The following is a 19,633-nucleotide window of genomic DNA, read 5'->3' as shown; positions in this document are numbered from 1 at the left end:
ACGCAGGCATATGTTTGAAAAACAATCACAAAAAGAAAAGAAAAACATAGAACAGAGCCAGCAACGTACGGCAAGAAAATACGGCCGAACAGGCAGAGCGCACAAATACAACCAGATAGGAAGTCTTCCAATGGTGCATCCATCCGGTCTCGAACACAGTTATCACGACGCGTTAAGTCGGCTTAGATCAAATCGCATTTTAACACCGGTAAGTCACACATCAGTCAATATAAGTAGCCAGCGCAACAGCCTGCTTTCATCACTGACGCAACGCGCCACAGACACCGTCCCCCCTCCCCCCCCCCCCCACCAGAGCCACGCAACGAAGCCGCACCTGTTCAGGTTGTTCTTATCGTCGTAGAGCCTGGGCGGCGGCGGCATCGACTGTGACCTGAGGTCAGGCCGGTCGGAGCGCGTCGGCGGCTGCACGTATAGGTTCTGGTTGCCGTAGTTGGAGCGCACGTCCGAGGACTCGCGCGCGTGGTGCGACGGGCTCTCTGTGAACGGCCGAGAGGTCAGCCGGGTCACGTCCGTATCGGACCGCGAACGGCCGAGTTTCCGAACGAATAGCTGGGCGTTTGCATACATTTTTGGTCAAATGCAGTTGTAAACTGCCGCGCTCATCGCGAGCGGCGAGGGTGCTGCGTTGGGTTAATATTTATTCATGGATTAATGACTCACTTCGGGCGAGTTAGCACTAAAAATCCACTACGAATCACTCAGGTATAATCAATGTAGCCATCGAGCATGTTTTTTAATCCCCACGCGAAAGCGTACGAAGCCGATACCGGACGTCATTATGTTGAACGTGTCTGATAATGGCAGCGAACAGACACATCTGACATGCCACTAGAGCGTGTCTGATAATGACAGCGAACAAACGCATCTGACATGCCGCTATTTCCACGCCATCCGAATGGGAGGCGCGCCAAATGGGAAGCCAAAAGGAGTGGAGGTCAAATCAATACGCATGACACAGCAACTATAAACACAATTTTGACACCCTACCCGTCACTGACCAGTTCCAAACCAATCATCGCGCCCCCCCCCCACCGCATCGCAATCACGAACCACAACGTGCCCCACTCGCAGCATGGTGGTATGTCGAGCCTCACCCTCCCACCACCACCTGGCTCGTGACCACGCCGCACCGCCCCACCTTTGGTCTCTGAGTCTGGCAGGGCCGGCCGGCCGCCCGGCTCCCGGCGCACCACCAGGTGGACGCGCTCCTTGGCCGCCTCCATCAGCTTGCGGGCCTCCTTGAGCGTCATGCCGTCGGTGGCCAGCTGGTTGATGCGCAGCACCACGTCGCCCTCCTGGAGCGTCGCCGCCTCGCGGTCGGACGTGGCCGAGCGGTTCGTGATCTCCTTCACGTAAATCTTGCAGCCGAGCACAATACCGAAGTCTGCGGGCAGACGGAGAGCAGGCTTGAGCGCTCTGCCTGATATGGGGCAGAACGGGACTGGGCGTGATGTAGGGGACGGACGAACGGAGACGGCTGGGGTGAAGCGGAACGGAAGCGGACGGAGGCGGCCGCAGTGATGGAGAGGTGCGCTCCGACCGCGCGTCGGAGGCCCTGACGTTGGACAGAGGTGCTGAGATACCGCAATAATGAGGCAGAATCAATGGCATGGAACGTCGAATACCACGTGACTCATGCACCGCGGCGGCTTGCAACACCGTGCCGCGGGCGACGGGCCAACCCAACCGGCACAGTTCAGCAGCCGGCTGCCCCACTGCCCAACCAGCCTTGACGTAATGCACCTAAGCCGGCCACTCCACTACTCGTCTCCCGCCGCCCAGCCCGCAACGCTCCGGCAGAGTCCGCCACGCTACGTCGAATCCCGAGAGCTCGCGGCGGCTCCCGCACGCCCACACCGCCCGGCGGTCCGGGCCCAAACACGACCAGTTCAGCGGGTCCGCCCGCCGCGCCGGTCCGGCACGTGGGTCGTGCTCCTGCACGGCACGGCGCCGCGTGCTCACGGCGCCAGTTTTCCGGGCGTGGCGCCACCGCCGCCGACGGTGGCACGGGCCGCCGGACGGGCCGCGCGTCACGCCACCGGCGGCCACCGCCGGCGGCGCGGCGGGCAGGGCCGCGCGCCGCTGTGTGGACCCCGTGACCGCGCGGGGGCGGTGTCATTAGCGCGCTGTCGGCCGCCGGTAATGTGCCCGGCCCGGCCGGCGTGCCGAGGATAGCTGGCGCTCTGGTGGCCGCGGCGCCGGACGAGCTGGCGGCGGTCCGGACCGCGGCGCCGGGGATAGCTGGCCGCGCCTGTGGCCCCGGCTGCCGGTCCGGACGCCGCGGAGCTGGCGGCGTCCTGACCGGCGTGCCGGGGATAGCTGGCCGCTCTGGTGGGCCGCGGCGCCGGACGAGCTGGCGGCGTCCGGACCGGCGTGCCGGGGATAGCTGGCCGCTCCGGTGGCCCCGGCGCCGGACGAGCCGGCGGCGTCCGGACCGGCGGCGCCGGTGGACGGGCACCGCTCACGTTGGCCGCCACTCGGAGCTCGCTTCGGGGCTGTTCTGAGTGGGGGAGGGGAAAGGGGAGGGAGGAGGAAGACCAAGAGAATTCAGGGAGGACAAAGAGCGGCGCTTCCGACGTCCGGGTGAGGCGGGCGAGCGCCAAGCTGCGCAGAGTCGGTCGCAGTGAGATGACGGGACGTGGGGAAGCCAGGTCCGCCATCCGGGCGTACCTCCGCCAACTCGGAGCTAGGCAGGGCCTCACTCGGGCTTCCCAGCGCGCTAAAGCCATCCATCCAACCGCCGCTAGCGCCACTGACAGCAAATCGTCTAATCGCCGCCCTCGGGGCGCGCCATCCGGCGAGAGACACCGGCCAGCGCCTCCCGCCACCCGCCCGCAGCCAGTCGGCTGTGACAGCGGCGCGCGATACAATGAGCTCCGCCGTGGCGCCGCCTCCGCTCGGACCGGCACTGCCGGCCGGCCGGCGGCGCCTCGGCCAGTCACGCGGTCGGATGTCGACAACGGTGCCGGCGCGCAGCTGTCGGTCGCCGTCTTCATGTGTAATCAGACACACAGAGATGCCGTTCCTCACCCGCATTCAGACTGGTGGTCGCGTCAGGTAAGAGAGATGGTTCATAATAACGTGCCAACAGTGTTGCTTTACCCAGTACACGTCGAGCACAGGCTGCATTCGGCCAGAACCGACGCTTTTAGGAGGGTGCAATCCACGTGGGCGCATGCAAGATTAACGGTACGGTGGAGGCGCAGCCCACGTTTCAACTGAGGAAGCAGCCGACTCGCAGGCAATCTGAACACAGGCGTGCTCTGCGTGACGAAGGCAACGTCCGAAAACGGCGCGAACACATCGGCGGAGCCCCGAAGCACGTCATCCGGGGAGGGGGGGGGGGGGGCGTGGCGGCTGCCTGTCGGAGCACACGCCCTCACCACCCGGCCCGCGCCCGTCGCCGGCCCGGCCGCCACTCACCGTCCTTCTTCTTGGCCTTGTTGAGGCTGAGCTTGAAGGTCTGCGGCTCGGGGTGAGCGGGCAGCACCACGCGCCGCTTGATGTAGAGCCGCACCACGGCGCCCGAGTCCTTCAGCACCTGCACGGCCGTGGCGTAGTCGACGTTCTCCAGGGAGACGCCGTTGGCGCTGAGCACGCGGTCGTTGACGCTGAAACGGACGGGACGCGCCTGACCGGTGGGCTCGTCTGTGGGCTGGGGGACTTCACGGCACCTGCGCCAGTGCCGGCCGGCGAGGCGGCGACGGCCGGGGGATGGGACGGTGATGGGCGCTGGTTGGGAGAGAGACTTGTCTTCGGGAGTAGACAGACTTGTCTTCGAGAAGGTGCAAAGGTCCCGGTAAATAAGCAATTCTTTTCAGACGTCTTCGCAGGCTTCCCGCACGTGCCACCTGTTTTTCAGGCATGCTGCGCTGTCCGTTCAGAAACGGACCCGTCAGCCAGTACATAACAAACTACTTCCCTGATTGGTGAGCAAACCCAGAATGTCAGTTTATGGCTGTTACTTTGCATGACCCATCTCAACGGCATTTGCTCCATCAAGATATTGAAGCACTTTGATCTGCCCGTGGAAGTTCCACTCACAGTGCGACACACTAAGGCTTCCGATGTGATCTGCATATCAAAACACCGCTTCAATCGATCAGCCGAATGGCGAGGAGCCCAGCATCTCCGTCTCCATCACGACAATGGCGCACATTAACTTGGGGTTCTTCTCCGTAAGCCCGGCGGAGACCGCCGTCCGTCACAACAGACCGCTCTGAGCCGCCTAAATGGCAGCGCGGCGGTCGGTCTACCGGGCCGTCTGAGCCAGACGGCGGCTTTGGGGACAAGAACCGAGCGGGACCGGACCAGATCTCTGGGCCGACCAAACCAGACTGGGACTATGGGGACAAGAACCGACCGGGACCGGACCAGATCTCTGGGCCGACCAACCAGACTGGAGCTATGGGGACAAGAACCGACCGGGACTCGGACCAGATCTCTGGGCCGACCAAACCAGACTGGAACTATGGGGACAAGAACCGACCGGGACCGGACCAGATCTCTGGGCCGACCAAACCAGACTGGGACTATGGGGACAAGAACCGACCGGGACCGGACCAGATCTCTGGGCCGACCAACCAGACTGGAACTATGGGGGCAAGAACCGACCGGGACCGGACCAGATCTCTTGGGCCGACCAAACCAGACTGGAACTATGTGGACAAGAACCGACCGAGACCGGACCCCATCCTGGGCACGAGTGGCAGGACTCGCTGCCACTCGGCTGAGTGAGGACAGGATGTTGACAGGATGAGGACGGGATACTGAGGGAGGGCAGGACAGTATGAGGACACGATCTTGACACTGGTTTGGGCGGAAGTCAATACAGCAGCATAGGCGCAGACGGCCATGCGTTGGACGCACCGTGCGTTTAATGAAATAACACAACGGAAACAAACTTAAACGAAGTGACTGCGCCCTATTCATCCAATGAAACGATAAACAAGCGCGGAAACACCCGCTAGTATTTACAGGTAGAAGGGATTAACTAGCCGTTTACAGAAGCCACATAAACACGGCTGTTTAGGTATCGCCATGGCGGTATTTCAAGCTATTTATAGACCCCCGCATAGCCGCTTGATATATCGCTACTAAACCCCACAAGCCTCCGTAAGATCCTCATCTAAACGTGGCTTACAATTTAAGCCGAGGGACCGATCATTTCACAGGCTTTGCTGCCTCACGCTGGAGCGCATAGCCGGAATTCCGACCTTCGCGACGTGCAACCACTAGATTACGAAACATGACGGCGAAACGAGAGCAACCCATCACCATCGTTCACGCCTCAAGACCGTGTTACGTGCATAGTAGAAAAGTGGCATCGCAGAGCCTGTGGCGAAACCTCTCTGAGTTTTAACTGACAGGGCGCTCCCTCGGCATCGCTGCTTGTAAGAACTACATCAGACAGCTCGGGCGCCAACGTAAAGGAAAAAATAACGCTTTATCATGTAAACACCAGCACCTTACTTACCAAGATCTCACAAAAACGGGCGAAAGATAACGACAAAAGCTAGTGTCACATTGCTGCCAGCGGCCACATGTCCACATGTCCACTTGTCCACATGTCCCCGCCGACGAAACGACACCACGCTCACTTCCAAGCACGCCGGCATGTTCACCGTCATGTCAACACCGTCATTCCGCGTCACCGATGCCTGAAGGACCCCACACGGCTGCCGCCCCCCCCCCCCCCCCCGCGATCGGGCCGTACTCACTGCAGCTTGCCTTCGGCAGGGCCGGCCTTGAGCACGTCCGAGATGGCGATGCTGGGATCGCCGGTGGTGAAGTGCGGATTATCGCGGCCGCCGCTGACGGCGATGCCAAAGCCATAGCCGGGCACGCGGTTCAGCGAAACGTGATGGTACTCCCAGACCACCCGTTCGCCACCCTGGAACACATGAGGGGGGGGGGGGTAAATACCGGCCGGCAGCAGGCAAAGGCCTGACGACCGGCGAAGCATCGGCCGGATAACTCAGAGTTTGCTTTTCATCCATCGCACGTGGCCTTTTTAGACCACACGTCAGCCATCAAGGAGTGAGAACTACGGGACAATGGGCTTGTTGATTGGACAATGAATGAGTGATCACCCCGAAAGCCAAAACGTTCCATTCAGAGCCCCAATAGATCGGCTTTTGTTACCCACTTCAGGGAGGACACAATGCAGCACACGATATCTTGACGAGTTAGAATATCATAAGTCAATGTTTACAATCGCCATCCGTCCTCCCAGCCGATTGCAATACACATTTGACGAGCCAACAGGGCACGATCAGAACGGGGAATATCGAGTTTCTACAGCTATTACTTGATCACCCAACGTCCCAAGCCATCCCCAAAGCGAACCAGAGCGCTTCTGGAACTCCACCGAACAAAGCGCCGCCGGATCCTCTCATCACCAGAAACCTGACCGAATCATCACATCGCGGACTAGCGTCGGCAGGTCACCGAGGACCCGTCGCGCGCCGAGGGAGCCGGTCCCGACGGGCGCCCGCACCGGCGGACCGCAGGAGCGGGCGGTGACGTGACCGGACCGTGTGCAGCCCGCCCCAGCGCCGCGGGAGGAATGGAAAGCTCTCGCTCTGGTGACACGACACTTATTGGAATTGGGACGGCGCGTGACATATCCGACGACCATCAGACAAGCTTTCAAACACAATCGGAGAGCGCTGGCCGGCGCCTTGTTCCACCGCCCGCCCGGCCGAACCGCCGCCGCGGAAAACACGTGAAAACGTCTACTGGCATCGCTGGTATGCCAGCCGGCGCATCACAATGCCATCAAGGACGAAGTGCTGAAACCAAAGAGGCCATAGAGCGCCCACATGAAGGACGATCGCATCAGAGTGGCCGACGTGTTTCGTGCCCGACATCTCCCGAATTCCACTGTTTCGATCCGCAGCGGTTCCCACCTACACTACGCCACACCGTGTCGCAACAGAGAGACGCCCTAAACACACCACCACCAGCCGCCAGCAGACCACAGGCCTCACAAGCGAGGCGCAGGATGACAGATCGACACGCGCCGCCGGCAGAGGCACGAAACCAGCCGCGATCCTCAGACACCGCGCGCCGCCCAAGCCGATACATGCTGCAGGCACAGTTGTGAAACAGAAACACCGCTGTCGGGGGCGGACGGCCAGGTTATGGAGGACGCCCACTGCGGCCCGGGATCGGCTATAATTTACCCATATTTGGGTCGGCCCGACCGTCCGTAATGATGAAGTTATTAATTCGACCTCCCACCGGCCGCCTGATGGCCCGATCGTGGAATGCTTTCTCCGCTGAATCCAGCGGGAAAGCGGCCGCACGCCGGCCCTCGCGCCGGCCAACCCGACCACTCCGTGATTTCTGACGGTAAATATTCGGACTTTCACGTGCCAAGTGACACGCCACTGGCACGGATCGCGTCCGGCGGTAGCATCGCGCGGCCCCGGCGCAGCGCAGAGCGCTTCTGAAGCTCCCAGCCGGCGCCCGGTTCGCCTGACCACGGAAACTCATCGACTCGGTGCGGTGCCTCTGGACGACGCGTCCCGGTCCCGGCGTCGTCTCGCAGCGGCGCCGGGACGCGGGTGGCGCCGGCGCCGGCGGCCGGCGGCCGGGGGCGCGGTCCGGGTAATGGGGCCGGTCGGGCGCGCGGCGCCGCCCCCCGCGCGCCGGCCCGGCGGCGACACCCATTACCCCACCGCGGTCGGCTCGGTGGTCATTACGGGCGGGTCGGCCCGTGCGACAGGACTGCCGACGGCGCCGCCGGGCACGGCAGCCCGGCACATGTCGTCAGCGGTCCCAGCACCGCCCCCGGCGGCCATGCTGCAACACGCCCCCGGCGCGAGCGGCCGCACTTTCACTGGCGGAGCGCGCGCGTGCGCCGTGCACGGCCGGCTTTTTGCCGGCGCCGGCACCGGCCGGGTCGACGGAAACGGCGCGCTCTGACCCGACCTGACCCCGGCGGCCGGAGTGGGCCGGACGGACGCGCCGTGACGGATCGGCCGAGGTGGCGGCGATTAGCGCGCTTTGTACCCGGACGGCGGGAGCCGGCGGGCCGCTGGGTTCGTCCGCTCTGGCGGGGACGGACGGCGGGAGCCGGCGTGCCGGTGGGTTCGTCCGCTGGGGCGGGGACGGGCGGTGGGAGCTGGCGTGCCGGTGGGCTCGTTCGCTCTGGCGGGGACGGGCGGTGGGAGCCGGCGTGCCGGTGGGTTCGTTCGCTCTGGCGGGGACGGACGGTGAGAGCGGGTGGGGGCCCGCCTACCGACGGGCTCGTCCGCTCCGACGGGACGGACGGTGGGAGCCGGCGTGCCGGTGGGTTCGTCCGCTCTGGCGGGGACGGACGGTGGGAGCCGGCGTGCCGGTGGGTTCGTCCGCTCTGGAGGGGACGGACGATGGGAGCCGGCGTGCCGGTGGATTCGTTCGCTCTGGCGGGACGGACGGCGGGAGCGGGTGGGGGCCCACGTACCGACGGGCTCGTCCGCTCCGGCGGGACGGACGGTGGCGGCTGGCGGGACGGACGGTGGGAGCCGGCGGGCCCGTACTCTCGGACGCGGAGGCGGTGCCGGGCGCTCGTAACGCGGCCCGCCGCGCTGAGTCAGCAGAAAGGCCGATTTGCGCTGCTCCAGTGGACAAAGCGCTTGTTTACGACAGCAGGTGCGGGTGAACAGAGACAAAGGATCGTTTGCCAGCGGACGTTTCATCGGTTTGGGCCAGATCTTACAGCTTACGTCGAATAGATTAGTTGCAGTCATAGACTAATACACATGGGTATTCACGTAATCACACTTCGGATTCAGCAGCACGAGTGCCACAGCGCCACCGTCGTAGTAAGAAGGCCCAAGGTATCCTATGGAACATATTTTTTCCTTGTCAAACCAATTGACCAATAGGACAATACTACATGCATATATATATATATATATATATATATATATATATATATACAGGACCAATTGCGATAAATCTTACCGCAGGCAACATCACAACGACGAAGCACCTGCTCATTCAATTTGTAGCTTCACGCAGTGTACCGAACGACGCAGTGGTTAAGGTGGAAGGCAACATAATCCGAGTAAGATGATAGTGTTACGCAGCGTGCATTAACACAGCCTCCAATGGTTAACTTGGCACCGCCGCTCAATAGCTGAAACAAGCATTCATTAACTGTTAAGTATAAAATGACCGTTCAATAAATGTTTAAAAACCCGCCGCACAAACAAAGAAAACCCGTACAGCCAGCAAACGTTCTGAGGTGGCCCGAGGACGCTTTGGCTCATCCAGGCCATGTTACATGGTTCCATGGCGCTCGGGTAGACCCGGTGACATGGGTCGCCCGCCGGGTACCATCCGCAGTGCGGGACAACACAAAACTACCCACAGAACGGCATCAAGATGGATCAAAATACCGGTCCAAGCTATGGAATCTGGGATATAACCATGCACGTCCTCTGCATGCCTTCGGCGTATCACTGAGCCCGCACACACAACGGATTTGCATCCGCAAACAAAATAAGAAAGACTGGATCTTGAGCGAGGTAAAATCATGGTACGTTCGGTTATCTTGCGGTGCTGTAGCGTGATGTCTGACGCAGCTTTTAAGGTATATCACTCAGGTCGCGCTACATGCTGTAATTGCCCACACTTGGAGCAATGGCGTAAACGCGAGTCAAGAGCTATGCACATCTCAGGTATGCCAGAAGACAAGATCTACAGCCTCTGACGACGCCCAGTCAGTGACACCGCGTGCACTGAACACGAAGCGATGGAAGCGCGCGGCCTCCATCTTACCCACGAACTCACCGAAACCTTACACCGAAGGATGTAGCCCCTAAAAACCGCCGAGTAACACGATCCTCGCCCCACTCACGCGGCCCGCGGACGGAGTCGTGACCCACCTGCGCAGCAGCGTCCAGACTCATCCTCATGTCAGCGGCCCATCCCCGCGCGCGGGCCCGGCACACGCACACACGCGCACGCAGCGGCCGGCCACCCGACGCGGCCACGCGCGCGCGACCGGCTCTCTGCCCGGGCGGCCGGGCACAACATGGCGCCGGGCCGCCCCGATGGTATGTCTCCAAGACGTGCCGGTTGGCCGGCTCTTATTTTGGCCGGGCGGGCCTGCCGCTCACATCGGCCGCTCGGGAGTCGGGTGGAGCGAGAGTCGTTGGAGGGGTGTGTGGCTCCGGTGGGGCGCAGGGGTGGGGCGAGGGAGACGGTCGAGCTGCGTGGGCCCGGTAATCAGCCAAGGGAAAAGAGTCCCAGAGCGGGCAGCGCCGGTACTCCGGTATGCACAGCCCGGCCGCACTAATCAGCCGCAGGAACAGGTTGATGAAGGCAAAGTACGGCCTCTGCCACCACGACCGCGCACAGCCGGGTAGGGCCGACGCGGAGGCAAGCGGAGACCGGCCTTCGCAGAGGCCGTATCGCCGAACCGTGGCCCGTTTTTTTTTCTGAAATTACGATCCCTGGACGGATTATCCCTTTCGCGGGGTGTTTGTACGTGCGGCCGCTCAATATGCACGTCAATCACTGGACCTAGCGTCAAAACAAAGCGACGATCCCACCCAAGAGCCAATCGCGCTGCACCGCGGCGACCGCAACGCGCCGAAGCGAGCCTAACCCGGGAACTGCGACCGACGAACGAGAGCACAACACCGGCCGGGCTTCCTGCGGCGACGATGGGTGGCGGAGGCGGCGGGCGACGAGAAGGAGACCGCGCTGCGTCCGAGCTCGCGCGACGCGCCGGGGCGCCACGACGCGGCATTGTACCGCGCCTGGAGGCGCTGCTGACGCGGGAGTGTCACGCAGGCCCAGTGATGAATTGGGGAGAGCCGCACGCGCTTCAGATAGCCGCGGGGTCGCGGCACCACTGTCCGCGACGCGCAGGTGTCAGGGCGCAGCGCGCAGCGTCGGCGCGTTCGACAATGGTCAGGCCCCAGCGGCGAGCCGCCATGAATACCTGATTGCATTTCTTGCGGTGGCCGGCGCGCTCTCCGAAGCGGCGGAGCCGGTCGGCGACCGATATGGGTCACACGCACGCAAACAGACACACACAAACAGGCGCGCGCGCGCGCCGACCTGGGGCCGCCGGCCGGATTCATAATTCATCTGCGGCGCGGCGTGGCCGTTTCTAGCGCACCAAGCGCCACCAGGCAGGCGGCGCTCGAGACTTGGCGCGTGACCCCGGCTGGGACGACCGACGGGTGCCGAGACGAAGGCCAGACCTGGTGCCGACCGCCCGTAAACGCCCAGCAGGACAGATATGAGACAGCCTGTCGGATATCGAAACCGAACCGATGGCGACGTGGCATCAACAGCTATATCGTCGGTTTTCTGAAGCGCGGCGCGGTCCGATCATTAACAGTTGACCAATCAGTGGTATTGCACAGTATCGGAGCATTATCGGGTTAGAACAATAGGCTACGCTTCGCACGCAGATCATGCAAAAGACAAGGTTTTATCGTCTATTGTTCTTAATATCACCGCATTGTGTGAAGGCTAGCAACGGTAAACTGAGAGAACGGGACAATCACGGTCATCAAATCAAGCACGCCGCAGAATGCAAACTTTTTTGGGAAGAGCAAAATGGTGACGTCCAAACCGCGTAATTGAGACGCAATGCCCATGAACCTCAGATATAACCTCAGATAATAACCTCAGAAGGCCGAGAGCGTCATGGGGGCTAGTCTTATGAAAACGAGCATCGCTAGAGACTTGACCAATGAGAGCCTTCAAACATCATTTGGCCCCGAAACGCGGGTGTAACGGTGAATACATGACGACTGCCGCGAAAGCATCAACACTTCGCTGTTACTTTAGCTCTCGAGTGTAGGCGTGAGCGATTGAGGACAGACGGCGACGTCTCATCACCGAACACCAGCGCGTCACGACCTCCCGCGCCCCGCAGGCCAGGCCGGCTCGGCGGCGGCGCCACACCGCCGGAATCTCGCGAGCGCTGGGAGATATCACCGCCGCACAACGCCGGCCGCTAAAGCCATCGTCATTTCCGGCGCCGGTCGGCCGCCGCCGGCCCGACCCGGCCCCACGCATCGTACATCCAGCGCGTCACTGGTCGCAGTTGCCTCGCTCGCTGCACCAGAGAGAGGCGGGGCGGCGGCCGCGGTCAGCCGGCGGTCTGGGCCGCGGTCCGGCAGCTCGCGGCGGATCGCGGCCCGTCGGCCTGGCCGCAGCAGCCGGGCACACTGAGAGCTCGGCACCGAGAGCTCGGCACCGAGGGCTCGGCACCGAGAGCTCGGCACCGAGAGCTCGGCACCGAGAGCTCGGCACCGAGAGCCCGGCACCGAGGGCTCGGCACCGAGGGCTCAGCACCTCGGCGCTCAGGGCGGAGTGGCGGCGGCGCCGGTGTGCAAGGTCGCGGCCGCGGCGAGGTCAGCGCATCCCCGCCCCGCCGTTACGTCCGCACCTGAATGGGGGGTGCGGCCGGGACTGCACCCACTCGCACGCGGGCGCGCTCTTGCAGCGGCGAGTAACGCCGGGTAAACACAGCCATAAAGCCGGCACCGAACACGAGCCGGGCGGGTCGCGGGGTTTGCGAGGGGCTCTCTGACCCGGTTTCCTAGGTACAGAGCCCTGTTCGGACGGACTAAGCACGCAATAACAGGTCAAGCACGGCGGAGATGACTGCCCTAATTGAATCGTGTCGAAGCAGACAATTTACGATACAGTTGTTGTGGATGGTGTGCCATCTTAAATGCAAATGTAATGGAATCGATTAGTTTGGAAGATGGTGGTAAGAGAGATTTCTTGAAGGCGTTCCGTTACGCCCACTCGCATCCCACATGCGTGCCGTCAACGCTGCTTTCCGCTGAAATAAGGTGTTGCGAACCACCTCACCGGCAATGATTATGGTCTTTATGAGTCATTCGTGGAGTCAAATTCGACATCCCGACCGTGACCTCAGCAACGTCTCGCGCGCCTCGTCAGCGCAAACTCGTCCCACCAGGCAGCTCACCAAAAACTCACCTTGAACCCCGGGGCCAAACCGCAGGGACCGGCGTGAACTCAACACTGCCCTTATCCCAGCCGGCTGGGCCTCCTCGACCCCGCCCCGCAACCCTCCCGCGCCCGGCTCCAGCGGGCCGGGCCGGCGGTCGTCTGGCTTCAGACGCGCGGCGCCACACAGGCCGGCGCGTGGGAGTCGCGAGAGCGCGCCTCCGCCCACGGCCGGCCTTCCGTCGGGCGCGGCGACTCACCCGTCGGCGGCGCGGCCGGCGACGACGCTGCCCGGCCGGCTCGGTGCGGCGTGACCTCGGGTCACGCTGGCGGCCGGCGGGGTCAGGCTGGTCGGACCTGAGGTCTTGACAGTTCTGGTCAGGCTGACCTGACCTGGCATCAGGGCGGTGTCTCTGGACGGGCTCCAGGGCACAGAAGTGACCGGCGGGGTCGGACTGGCCATACTTGGTGTCGTAGCATCTCGGATCGAGCTGAGCTGACCCGATGTCGACGCAGCGACTTGAGTCCGGTCTCAAGTCACAGTGGTAGTTGGCGTTAACACACTGGCTGGACCTGGGGTCTTGACGACTCCGGTCAGGCGGACCTGGCCTGCCTTCAGGACGGTGACTCTGACCATGCGTGGGGTCGCGCTGGCGGCTGGCATCATCATACCTGTCGGACCTGCAGTCGCAGCACCTCTGGTCGACCTGACCTGGCCTGGGGTCAGCGTGACCGCTCTGATGCGAGTCCAGATCACGCCGGTGGGCTGTAGGGTCAGACTGGCTGGACTGGAGGTCACGGAGCTGACCTCGGTCGGTCTGATGTGTCCTCACGACGCAGTAGTGACTACCGTGGTCAGGCTTACATGACCTGATGTCAGGACAGTGACTCCGGTCAGGTTGGTGTGGCTTCAGGGCGCGCTGGTAACTGGGATGATGATGACTCTGCCCGAAATCGTCCGGTTCACGACCGCGGTCAATCTGGCCTGATTGCGAGTCACTTGGCGCGCACTCTCGTTCAAGCCGACCTGTCTCCAGGCAGCGATGCGGAATGTTTTGCCCGTCCAGCTGACCTCCCTCCGGCTGTTGCGGGCGGCCGTTCTCGTCGACTTGTCGCGATGCCGTGTCAGTGACCTCCTCAAGCTGAACTGAATTCGAGTCGCGGCAAACGACGGTCGGCTCCGTACGAGCACATCCAGCTTCAGACCCTCCACCGGCGTCATCAATCCAGCCTGCGGCTGGTTCACATCGCTCACTGCCTTCGTTGCCTTGGCCTGCCTCCAGGTCACATCTCTGAATGCCTTCATCAATCGGGCTTGATTCCTGGGCACACGGCTCGCCTATTCTGAGCGCGGGCGGGCGCATTTCGGATCGCCTGGTTCACTGTTCGAGCCCGCCTGACACGGCTCCCCAACCGGCTGGGAAGTGACATCGTCTATCCTTACTGGCTCCGGGTTCATAGCCGGCGCGCTCAGAGGTGAGCCCGGATCAGAATGATCCGTTCGCAGGTCCGACCTCACCTCGCCGCGGCCGGTGCTCTGGCTGCCCGGGGTCAGTATCGCCTCGCCCGGGCCACAGCCGGGCACCAGCACGGGGCCACGACGACGGCTGGCCTGGTCTCTCCCAGCCTGACCTCGAATCCCGCGGCTCGCTCCTCTGGTCGATGTGAACTGGCGTCGTATGCTGGCACGGACCGCTCGGGCGCATCTGACCAGTCCGTTCGTCGCCTCTATCACTGGTCCCGTCTGCCCTCCGGGCAGGATGCTGGCAGCTCCCGTCCGTTCGGCCTGATCTCATGTTATGATGGTCCAACACTGCAGGCGCATGTCCCGCTGTCGGGTGACCATGGTTACGCGCCTGGTCTCTCTGATTTGCTCCAGGGTCACCACGGACACCACCCATGTCGATATGACCTGACCTGCGGGTCCGCCTGTGTCTGTCCTGGTCACGGCCTGACCTCGGCTGACCCCGGCCACCACCTCCGTCGACCTGACCTGACCCGCCGGCACGCCGCCTGCGTCTGTCCCGATCGCGGTCCTCCGAGCTCAGGTCACCTCGACGACCGCTCCTGTCCACCTGGCCGGCCGGCTCCCGTCGCTGAGCGGTGGCGCTTGTCTGACCTGGACCGCGCTGTGGTCGGCGTTGGCCGCGGTCCCTCGGAGCCGCCCTCCCTGCCTCCTGATGAATCGGCTCCTCCCGCTGTCGCGACTCGCCCTCGGCCACACCCAGCAGTCCCAGACAGCCCGCCGGCAGCCACATGGCTGGGCAGCGGCCTAGGCGACCTCTCAGCCTCGCCGACCGGTCCGCGCGCTCACACAGCTGTGCTCCACAGCGGCAGTCGATGGCAGTCCGCGCTCAGACAGCACGGAACGCTGAGCAGTCCCCCAGCCACGCCCGGGTCTCCAACTGTATGTATCACTTCCTTCCACTCGGTGCCTTGCCGCAGGCTGGCTTCCCTGTCCCGGCGCGCCACGGCAGCCCTGGACCACTCCTTGCAGTCCACGCAGTCCACCAAAGCGGTGCTCAGCGTCTACTGACACTGACCCCTGCGCCACAATGCAGCAGCGGGGTTGCAGCGGTGGCGAACCGACTGAACCGACGCCGGCGCCACCGAAACCGGAGCGCCATCCGCCCCCTGCCGAGCGCCTCTGGCCACCGGAGCCGCGGGGGGGCGGAGGTTGCGGCTGTCAAAACACGCCGCCGCCGCGGTACGGTAACCCGAGCGACGCGGCGGACACGAACGTGACGCGGGTGGCGCGCGCGTGCACCCAATGTCAGCATGCGGTCGGGGCGAAGAAGGCCGCGACTTCGTGGCGGTAACCGCGGTATGCGCGTGCGCGGTTCGTAGACCGCGACGAACGGGCGCCGGGCTGGCGGCTTCAGATGGCTTCGCCTAGATCTAAACGTCGTCTGACTCATCCGACATCGGCGGAGGGCGGGAACGGGTCCAGGACCGAGAGTGTGACACACATGCTGCTGGCCACATTCTGCCCACATGTGCTGAAACTGGACCGCGACTAAAGAAACAGTAAACACCTCGTACAAGCTGCAGTCTAAACACAGGAGCCGCGGGACGACAGACTTCATGACTGGGAAACACATCTCGTGAGCTCGGATGTCGTCACGATGCCGCGTCGGCCGCATGCTGGTCTAATGGAACGCGCATGACTGCCCTCTCCGGAAATTATTTTCGAACCACCATCACGCACCATTCCGAGGCGCCAACCAATAAAAATCGATGCCGCATTCCTCGCCGCATTCTTCTCAAGCCGCCGTCAAGGAATCCAAACATTCTGCGCATTCTGACAGCCGCGTCAGATTCCCATTCACTGGACACTGAACGTCTGCGATACCGCGTGCGTGACATGAGGAACATTCCGCAGGGCGTGCATCGCCTCATCTCTCCGTAATCCTCCCTCCTCAGCGGGGCGGGCTGCGGCGCACTTTAATCAGCGCCAAGGCGGACGCCAGTGACGTCACAGGCACGCTCCGTGATCGGGTACATCTGTGTCAGTTCACACCGGCAGAGCCCGGATGGTTCGACGCTCATGGGAGGCCGCGATCAATACGATACAGGACGAACTGCCGGCGGAAAGGAACCGCCCTGTAACGGCTTCCGCGAGTCACAAGCCTCGATGCAAGCGCACTATGCAATGCCAGAATACAGGGGAAGCCTCCCAGACAGACTAGCTGGCTTGACTCGGTCGCAACAACCAGGGCGTGATTTCGCCAAATGGGCTGAAACCCCTCCAACCGGAGATACGACACTGCACCCCTACCAACAACCACTCAAAGAACCATTACGTACGACACGTTCAATAAAATAATTGATAAACTGTTCAATTAGATGACGGGCGGGGGGGGGGGTTAGGGTGCATCGACTGCTGTAGGTCGTGCAGCCAGATGACGGGCGAGCCCTGTAAATATCATCGTTACCACAGGCATTCTCCTCATGCATCACCGAGAGAATACAAGCCTTCCCAGGCATTCACTGTTCCATGTCTGGTTTGTGCGAGCCGATCGCATGTCCTGCGATCTGTGGACCCTCCGAGAGACAGGTGATCGATCACACCGTGCGACCGAGCGGACGGCACGGTCACAGCCAGCCAGCGGGCCCACTCGACGTCGCATGTCGCGTACGACGGCGCGGGGTGGCGCTAAGTGGCGCGGGGTGGCGCACGGTGCCCCAGGGGGCGTACAGCGACACACGACGGCGCTCAGGAGCGCGGCGCGTACGAGAACAGCGGACGACGACGGCGACGGACGGAAGTGGCGCAGCACCGGCCGCCGTCCGCCGCTCCCACGCCGGCGCCAGGTTTAATGACATGCGCTGTGCGCCGGCGCCGTCAACAGCCCGGCCGGAACAGATTCATTTCCGCCGGCGCGACCGCCGGTCGCCGTGCCGCCTCTCCGACGCGGCGGGTGGGACCCAAGGGCCGGCGGGGGGACTGAGGCGTCCGCTGACCTCTGACCCGCGGCAGGTCACGGCGGGTCACGACGGGTCACGCATGGCTCGTAACGCGGCTCTTGGGCGTCCGTCGGCGACGGCGGCTTTGGAGCCGGTGTGGGGTGTCGATGCACGCGTTTAGCGGTAGAGAGGGCGGACGGGGCGGAGGAGCTCGGGGCGATGTCACTGGGCTCGCACGAGCGTCGAATGCCGGTCAAATAGAACTATCACCCAGCGAACGGTCGGCTGCAGTCTGGATATTTCGAGCTCTTGTCGGCCACGCGCGCAGCCTGGCCCCAAAACGAATATGAAAGCTAATAGCTTGCGATCTAAGAAATTCGACCGTCGAATATGAGTTGGCCTCCCAAATAAATGAACACCATTATCTTTGAAAAGTCTGGGTGTTCTAGGCTGCAGCCCCCACGCATCAAAACACATGGAAACCTTACAAATACCGATCCGTCACTAACATATGCGCAACTGCCATGCTAATGAGGCCACCGAACAGACCAGTAATGAAGACCGCTATCGGTACACCGGTGGAAGAGGAGACACACCCGGCTTCATCCCGCGGTGGCCGGCGCCAGCCGGTGGAGCCGTCCGCACATGCGCCCGCTCACAGCCGCGCCCCCAGCGCCGCCGGTTTCGCCCAGGCGGATAATAATGAAAGGCAATGAAGCGTGGTTAAGGGGGCTCGTTAGCGCGGCCATGAAGGAAAATTAATCACTTCCGAGGCTTGGGAAGCATCAGTTACGCGTCGCGCACCGCTATTAGGCTGCCGCCGATAACCGAAACCAGTTTGTTACATTGATTCACAGCAATCGGCTTCATACACTTCCAGAAGCAGTTATCAAGTCGCACGTAACCGGGCATTAGCTGATTTACGGCTCACGCCCACTGTTACAGTATCAGCCATTCAGCCGGCGCCGCGCGGCTATCAAGTGACCTGGATCAGGTCATGAGCTAATGAGGCTTTTGATCCGCAGCTGATCCCGATCGAGTCACGCCAGACCCGCTCCACAAGCGCGACGTTTGATAAAAAAGTGTGGCCGCCTCATTCATTCAGGAAGGATCACCAAGTGAACAAGCTGGCCTCAATGGAGCGTCGGGCCTAGTCAGCTCACTGAATGGAGGCTAAAACATTCATTGACTGCGCTGAAGCGGGCGCTCAACCGAGCTCGGGTCCGGGGATAGCACACCATCGCCGACGATGATGAATCGAGCTCAGACCGTTCCCGGCGATCGAGCTCCGGCGGCGCGGATTGCATTAGCCGAGCAACGGCTGCCATAGGTGGACGATCAGCTTCCGAACGCCGGTTTAAGCGAACAATCGAGTCGTTCGGTATGCCGCGTCTGATCCAGCTCACCCGGCGCAGCGGCTAGCACCGTCAGTGCCGACCTAGAATGCTTGCACTTTGCCCGCCCATGTCATCCAGGCCTCACGTAGGAACCAAATGTGGCTGCATGCCTCGAGAAGGCAGAACTGTTAGGAAACAGCGTGCCCTGCCTATCAAGGCTGATTTTACCAAGCCGGCTGGAAATACGATTGTGGAGTAAGCTTGCCTGGCAACAGCATTGCCCCTTCATCTCACCACTCAGCTAATAACATTACAAACCGCCCGAGAGAACCGAATGTGAGGCAAACAGGAGAAGGAAAAAAAACAACGACAAACAAACGAAAAACACAAATAACAGCACAAATTCTTTGTGCAAAAATATTCGGAGCCAGAACGGCCACGCCAATTTGTATTTATTTCTAGTGCGTTCAATACACCCACCAAGAAAGCCGACAATGTACAGACAAGGCCAAGTACTATAAGCAAGCCGTCTTCGGGCACGATGTCTTTTAGCGTTGCAGGGCAGCCTTCCAGCCTGCTCCCCGCCCCACGTTCGCTCCGCGCCGAGCGTGGAAGCGGTCGGCCGGCTCGCGCGCCCCAGCGCCGCCTGGCGGTGAGACCACCGCGTCCACCGCTCGGCGGCGGCGGCCCGCTCTCGTCGCGGCTCCAGGAGGCGGTCGAACGCGCCCGTGGCCGGCTCCGACCCGGCGGTTTCCATGCACTTATGCGGCCGCTGCGAGCGGGCGCGTCGCGTCGCCGCGCCGCGCCCGCGGCGGCGCCGGAGGCGAGGAACAAACGCGAGGGGTTGGCGCCGGCTGACTGGCGCCGACAAATGTGGCGCAGCAGCTCCGGCAGGTAATCGGCGCGCTCCAGTTCCGAACTGCTGTCGA

The 19,633-nt window shown here is 62.5% G+C and overlaps 1 protein-coding gene across 1 annotated transcript in view; it reads right to left on the bottom strand.

Annotated features, from left to right (window-relative positions):
• Positions 1 to 19,633, bottom strand: part of LOC119100455 (tight junction protein ZO-1) — a gene marked incomplete in the record, with an annotated part of 177,534 nt that overhangs the window by 14,963 nt on the left and 142,938 nt on the right. The window contains 4 exon segments of the mRNA XM_037223548.1: positions 335 to 497; positions 1,160 to 1,405; positions 3,445 to 3,632; positions 5,742 to 5,914. Of these exon segments, the coding sequence (XP_037079443.1) occupies positions 335 to 497; positions 1,160 to 1,405; positions 3,445 to 3,632; positions 5,742 to 5,914 (770 nt within the window).

Source organism: Pollicipes pollicipes, unplaced genomic scaffold, assembly GCF_011947565.3.
Source record: "Pollicipes pollicipes isolate AB1234 unplaced genomic scaffold, Ppol_2.1 Scaffold_4881;HRSCAF=5763_pilon_pilon_pilon, whole genome shotgun sequence".
In the NCBI taxonomy this organism is placed as follows: Eukaryota; Metazoa; Arthropoda; class Thecostraca; order Pollicipedomorpha; family Pollicipedidae; genus Pollicipes; species Pollicipes pollicipes.
The sequence above is the reverse complement of the archived record's forward strand: the minus strand, read 5'-3'. Positions and strand labels throughout refer to the sequence as shown.